At 46.9% G+C, this 7,532-nt stretch overlaps 1 protein-coding gene across 1 annotated transcript in view; it reads right to left on the reverse strand.

Moving 5' to 3' along the window:
• Window positions 1-1,645, reverse strand: part of DOCK10 (dedicator of cytokinesis 10) — a 300,069-nt gene extending 298,424 nt beyond the window's left edge. The window contains exon 1 of the mRNA XM_066599568.1: window positions 1,501-1,645. Within this exon, the coding sequence (XP_066455665.1) occupies window positions 1,501-1,602 (102 nt within the window). The 5' untranslated portion in view covers window positions 1,603-1,645. The remainder of the gene's footprint in view (window positions 1-1,500) is intronic.
• Window positions 1,646-7,532: the final 5,887 nt, after the last annotated feature.

Consider the following 7,532-nt stretch of genomic DNA (forward strand, 5'->3'; position numbering starts at 1 on the left):
TCAGTTTCTGGTGTATTTACACATAAATCTGTTGGTCCACGGCGGCCCTGCCCACTCTTGAGAAGCCCTGCCCACTTTTCAAAAACGTTTTGGGTTGACGAAGAAAGAAGAAAAGTCATCCAATTTTGCCCAAGTACCTGCTTGCGCAAAAATTAGCATTTTTTTTTTAAACTCCAGAAACTGTCATAAAAAGGCTTGTAAATGTGCAGTACTGCGTTGATGTGATTAAGGCCTTCTTCACACGACTGTGTTCATTTTTATCCTTGGCCGATCGCCGCTAAATATCACGTGAAAGGAGAATAGCTGCGATCAAGTCCCAATCTAAATTAGCGTTTTCTCATCCACTTACACGGGTGGTTGTGACATATCGGCAAAAAAATACGCTGCAGCGCGGAAATTCCGCGGTGAACAGAAATCCTCAAAATGACTTCAATTGGTTAAATAGAGCCAGCTGTCTTCTTTTCCCAGCGCTGGGTGTATCTAAACTCCCTCCCCCTCCTTTTTTTTTCCAGTTCCCATAGCAGTCTATAGGAGCCTCCAGCGTATCTTGGCAAAAGACAGGGCAAAACCTATATTTTCACACCACGTATAAAATCGGTTGCGGTTTTCAGTCACCAATGTGCTATTTTTCCCAGTGCAATGTTTTTACTTGCCTAAAAACCGCTCATCTGAATACATTGGAAACCAGAGGGTCGCGATTTTTTTGACGCGGCTACAATAGCTACGTATATAAGATCGTGTGAATAAAGCCTAAGGGCTTATTCACACATCCGTATATCGGCTGGGTTTTCACGCCTGGCCGATATACGGTGTCCCTCCCTGCAGGGGGAGGAGGCTGAAAGAGACGGGAGCAGTGCTCTGAGCTCCCGCCCCCTCTCTGCCCCTCGCCACTAATTGCAATGGGAGGGGGCGGGACATGGCGGAACTTATCTCGACCCTGTCCCGCCCCTCCCATTATGCTCAGTGCACTGCTTCCGACCCAGCAGCCTCCTCACCCTGCAGAAAGGGACACCGTATATCGGCTAAGCGTGAAAACTCAGCCGATATATCGATGTGTGAATAAGCCCTTATCTTATGAAATCAATCGGTCCTATTCTCTGTGTTTAGCTCACGCAGATTTTGCATGTGCGAAAACGTGCTCAAACATGGCCGTGTGACACCGCCCTAATGTTGCAGAAAATATGCCAATATGGACACACTCTTTATACACTAGGATGTACGGCCACTTTAGCGCGCCCGCAGCAGGTATTCTCTTTGGATAGAGGATGCCATTGGCCTTTAGCAGCCACCTGACCTTCCATAAAACTAGCATACTGTATGACTCTACCTGTAAATCAACCATGTTAATCCCTGTTCACAACACCTGGAGGACCAGCATTGCTATCAGTAACAGTACAGTCATAATACCCCTTCCCATTGGACAGCCTGTGCCCAGCAGTGAAGATCGGGCAGAACATGACATTAGGTGTAGTGCCCCTTTAAAGAAGTAGTGTGACTCACCCTGCGCTGCTCCTTGATCACCGCTCTGGAGGCGCTCTGCCTGATCTCCGCGGCGGTCCCCGGCTTCAGGAGGCTCCGGGTGAATCTCCGGGAGGTCTCCATCACCCGGCAGGAGGGCGGAGGAGCTGCGGGCACAGATGGTGGCAGGTAACAGCCGCTCACGACTCCTCTACTTGCTGCTCTGCTACTCGAGGAAGCGGAACTCACTTTCTTCCTCCTTATCTGGCTTCTTGCAGAGTTCAGCCGCGTCTTCCAGCTGAGTGCAGCGGACGGACTCTGTGCAATCCCTGGGGAGCCCCGCAAAACTACACAACTTTCCCAGCAGGTTTTGGGGAAGTGACATGAATTCAGCACGTGCTGCTGGCATCTGGAGGACCATGGGGAGGGAGAAGTTCTGATTAAGACACTGACAATTTTAGTTTTTCATTTTTGTTTTCTCCTTCCGACTTTTAAGAAATCATAACTTTTATTTTTCCATCAAAGTAGCTGTCTGCGGGATTGTTTTTTGTAGGATTAGTTGTATTTTCAATTAAATAATTTAACTATTTAATGCACCATATAAAGTACTGAAAAACTTTTTAAAAATTCTAAGGCCCAATGTCCACAGGGAAAATAGAATTACCAAAACCGCGTGGGTATCCCGCATTTGTGATCCGCACCCATAGGTAATCAAATACCTGCGGATGTCAGTTTTTCCACTGCACGCGGATCGCACGTGCAGGAAAACACCCGTTGCATGCTCTATTTTGTGCGGTTTTCCCGTATGGGTGGCTTCTATTGAAGCAATGGAAGCTGTCCGGATCTGCGGCACAGATGCAGCTGTCACTGCATACATGCCGTGGGATGGCGGAAAAGCAGGAGTTTGAAAGAAAAAAAAAACAGCACGGCGCATGAGCTTGGCACGCCGCCAGCGTCCCGAGCGCATCCACAAGACAGAAGATCCGGCCGCAATGGAGGAGAGCCCCGCAGCGTCCGGACAGGTGAGTATATTGTATTTTTTGGCCTCGTGTTTGCTGGCCGGGTGGAATCCGCTACAGGATTCTGCACAGGAAAACCGTGCGGACCTGTGGGCATGAGTAGAATGACATGAAAAAAAAGGCATTTTTTGGGGACTTGTTTTTGCAGCGTACACAATGTGGCAAAATTGACGCGATAACTTTATTCTGTGGGTCAGTATGATTATGATGGTACCAAGTTTAGGCCGTCTTCACACAACCGAGTCGGATTCTATATGGGGGATCCCACGGCAGATTCCAGCTATGAAGCCAGCCGGTAACCCCGTGTATCAGTGGTTTTTGAATTGGGTATGACTGTAGCTGCTCACCCGCAGTCATGTGCAGTATAGATATTTTTTCCAATATTGTATTTCCAGCACCGTTGCTTAGCGATGGAACGGGTACCCGCAGCCCTTATGCAATGTTAAATGCGTATGGGTTGCCGGTCGGATGCCCTCCATTGACTGGAGTCCGCAGCAAAATAGAACATGCTGCAATTTTTCCTCTGATCGCGGAAAACGCAATTCAGGTTCACAAGTGTGACCAAAAAAACAAAAGTACAATGCGTGCGGTTTGCTGCAGATCCTCCGCGCAGACGCTAATCGTGGATTCTGCAATAGGAATCCATTCGTGTGAAGCCAGCCTTAGGGTGCATTCACATGAACGTATATTGGCTCGGTTTTCATGCCAAGCCGATAAACGTCGTCCTCATCTGCAGGGGGGGGGGGGGGGATGGAAGAGCCAGAAACAGGAACTGAGCTCCCGCCGCCTCTCCGCCTCCTCTCCACCCCCTCTGCACTATTTGCAATGGAGAGAGACGGGGTGGGGCTAATTTTTGGAACTTAGCCCCACCCCCATCCTGCCTCCTTTCATGTGTAAATGTGTAATGCTTGCTGCACAAAAACATTGCACAAATACTCATAAGCTCGTGTAAATCCTAAATCATTTTTAACCCATTCCAATCCACTGTTTAACGTCTAAAGACATTATGATTTAAGGCTGTACAGCTCCGATGTTGGAAGACGTCCGTCAGGGTTCTCTTATTGTATATTGCCAGCCTCTCTGCTGTTGGAGCCTATCCAACGTGTCACCTCATGTAGTACTGGCTTTAGCCAGTATATAGCGCCATTGTATAACAGCAGAAAAACAGTAAGCCCACTAGGAAAACCAGGATACAAATTGGATTGGAAAGGGTTAAAATATATATCCTCTTCGTGGATGCAGCTATGTGAAGGCTTCTTCTTTTGTGAGACCACCTGTGATTTCTATTGTTCACAGAAAAAGCCAAAAATGCAATACCTGATAGTCTACAAAGCAGACACGGTCGCCATTGGCACGATCGCCATAAGGCAGGCACAATTGCCATCGGCACAATCGCTGTAGGGCAGGCACAACTGCCATAAGCCCTAAAAATATGCAGTCAGCCAGACAATGGTGTGGAGGAGCAACTGCACATTATTGTCTGGCTGACTGCATATTTTTAGGGCTTATGGCGGTTGCGCCTGCCCTACGGTGATTGTGCCGATGGCGATCGTGCCTATGGCGACCGTGTCTGCTTTGCAGACTATCAGGTATTGCATTTTTGGCTTTTTCTGTAAATAATGTCTTTGTTGTTTTTCTCACCTCTGTGATTTTTGTGATTTCTATTGGTATCATTTTGGGGTAAATGTGACTTTCTGATTGCTTTTTATTACATTTTCTTAGAGCTGCAACAAAAATAGTATAACTTCATTCTGTGGGTCAGTACGATTACTCCGATACCAAATTTATATATGTTTTTTTTTTTTTGCTGTACTACTTTTATTTTTTTCAAAAGATATTTAATTTTTAAAAATTATTTTCTGCCGTCATCTTCTGGAAGCCATCACTTTTTTATTTTTCCATTGACATAGTTGTGCTATGACTCATTTTTTGCAGTACGTCCTGTAGTTTCTACTGATACTATTTTGGAGTAAAAAGGACCTTTTTACTAAATTTTTTCTTGGAGACAAAGTGACCAAATCCACATCATGGCTGTGATTGGTTCATCAAGCACTGGCTCCGATTGCCTGAGCTGTGGCGCTCGAGAGCCAATCAGAGGCAGCGCTTCTTGGAGGCGGGGATTTTCAAATTCCTGACCAGTAAGAGATGCCCGAAGACAAGTGCCAGGGACCTGAGAGAAGACACAGCGGAGCTGACAGCGGTTCTTACGGTAGGTGATGTATTTGGTTTTTTGGGGTATTTTTTCTGCAACTAGGGCTTATTTTATGCAACACATAGGAAGGGTCTATAGGGAAACATGGGCTACAAAACCTTGCAAATTGTGGTAATATTTAACAACCTGCAATTGTTTTCCCTCACAGTGTCACAGGCTACAAAACATCGCATGTGTGAAGGAGCACAATGGAAAGTATGTGCTTCACACACATGCGATTTGTATCATGTTTGCATCGAGCTATTTTGTCACCCATGTCAAACCAGCCATAGCCTTTTGTAGATTATTAATGTGATGTCAGCAGGACTTAAAGGGACACTCCAGTGAAAACATAATCTTATATCACTGCATGCGTCACACTCTGGATGTCATCTGTATCTATATACACACACACACACACACACACACACACACACACACACACACACACACACACACACACACATATATATATATATATGTGTATATATATATATATGTGTATATATATATATATATATATATATGTGTATATATATATATATATATATGTATATATATATATGTATGTTTTAGCAATCCCATAATGCATTAGCACAGCATCACATGACCAGCTAGAGCCAGTACCATCTCTACCTGCTGAGAAGACACTGTAATCATCATTACACTCTATATTCACCTAATAAGCTAAAGACTATAAGTATATGGTCAGGAGAATGAATTGCCATCTCTTTCATTATAACTGTGTGATAGGAGTCTCTAATCATAAATGGGAGGGCAAAACATTAGCTTTCCTGACTTGTCTGTTTTAGTAAATACGTTTATTACTAGAGATGAGCGAACACCAAAATGTTCGGGTGTTCGTTATTCGGAACGAACTTCCCGCGATGTTCGAGGGTTCGTTTCGAACAACGAACCCCATTGAAGTCAATGGGCGACCAGAGCATTTTTGTATTTCGCCGATGCTCGCTAAGGTTTTCATGTGTGAAAATCTGGGCAATTCAAGAAAGTGATGGGAATGACACAGAAACGGATAGGGCAGGCGAGGGGCTACATGTTGGGCTGCATCTCAAGTTCACAGGTCCCACTATTAAGCCACAATACCGGCAAGAGTGGGCACCCCCCCCTCCCAACAACTTTTACTTCTGAAAAGCCCTCATTAGCATGGCATACCTTTGCTAAGCACCACACTACCTCCAACAAAGCACAATCACTGCCTGGATGACACTCCGCTGCCACTTCTCCTGGGTTACATGCTGACCAACCGCCCCCCCTCCCCCCCACAGCGCACACCAAAGTGTCCCTGGGCAGCCTTCAGCTGCCCTCATGCCACACCACACTCATGTCTATTTAGAAGTGCGTCTGCCATGAGGAGGAACCGCAGGCACACACTGCAGAGGGTTGGCACGGCTAGGCAGCGACCCTCTTTAAAAGGGGCGGGGCGATAGCCCACAATGCTGTACAGAAGCAATGAGAAATAGAATCCTGTGCCACCGCCATCAGGAGCTGCACACGTAGGCATAGCAATGGGGAACCTATGTGCCACACACTATTCATTCTGTCAAGGTGTCTGCATGCCCCAGTTAGACCGGGCTTTTTAATTCATAGACACAGGCAGGTACAACTGCCTATTGTGAAGTCCCTGTGGACCGACAGCATGGGTGGGTGCCAGGAAGCCACCGGCGGTACATAGAAATATCCCATTGCATTGCCCAACACAGCTGAGGTAGTAATGTCGTGCTTAATGCAGGTGGGCTTCGGCCCACACTGCATGCCCCAGTCAGACTGGGGTTCTTTAGAAGTGGACACATGTAGGTTAAACTCCCTGTGGACCCACTGCCTGGGTGGGTGCCAGGAAGCCACCGGCGGTACATAGAAATATCCCATTGCATTGCCCAACACAGCTGAGGTAGTAATGTCGTGCGTAATACAGGTGGGCTTCGGCCCACACTGCATGCCCCAGTCAGACTGGGGTTCTTTAGAAGTGTACAGATGTATTAAAAACTCTGTGTGCACCTACAGCATGGGTGGCTCCCTGGAACCCACCGGCGGTACATAGAAATATCCCATTGCATTGCCCAACACAGCTGAGGTAACGTCAGCTGTAATGCAGGTGGGCTAAAAATTAATTTGATTACACTGTAGGCGAGGGCCCACAAAAATTGCTGTATCAACAGTACTAATGTACATCCCAAAAATTGGCCATGGCCAGCCAAGAGGGCAGGTGAAACCCATTAATCGCTTTGGTTAATGTGGCTTAAGTGGTAACTAGGCCTGGAGGCAGCCCAGTGTAACGAAAAATTGGTTCAAGTTAAAGTTCCAACGCTTTTAAGCGCATTGAAACTTATAAAAATTGTTCAGAAAAATTATTTGAGTGAGCCTTGTGGCCCTAAGAAAAATTGCCCGTTCAGCGTGATTACGTGAGGTTTCAGGAGGAGGAGCAGGAGGAGGAGGAGGAATATTAGACACAGATTGATGAAGCAGAAATGTCCCCGTTTTGGATGGTGAGAGAGAACGTAGCTTCCATCCGCGGGTGCAGCCTACGTATTGCTTACGTATCGCTGCTGTCCGCTGGTGGAGAACAGAAGTCTGGGGAAATCCAGCCTTTGTTCATCTTGATGAGTGTTAGCCTGTCGGCACTGTCGGTTGACAAGCGGCTACGCTTATCTGTGATGATTCCCCCAGCCGCACTAAACACCCTCTCCGACAAGACGCTAGCCGCAGGACAAGCAAGCACCTCCAGGGCATACAGCGCTAGTTCAGGCCACGTGTCCAGCTTCGACACCCAGTAGTTGTAGGGGGCAGAGGCGTCACCAAGGATGGTCGTGCGATCCGCTACGTACTCCCTCACCATCCTTTTACAG

The sequence above is a fragment of the Eleutherodactylus coqui genome, chromosome 1 (genome assembly GCF_035609145.1).
Source record: "Eleutherodactylus coqui strain aEleCoq1 chromosome 1, aEleCoq1.hap1, whole genome shotgun sequence".
Lineage (NCBI taxonomy): Eukaryota > Metazoa > Chordata > Amphibia > Anura > Eleutherodactylidae > Eleutherodactylus > Eleutherodactylus coqui.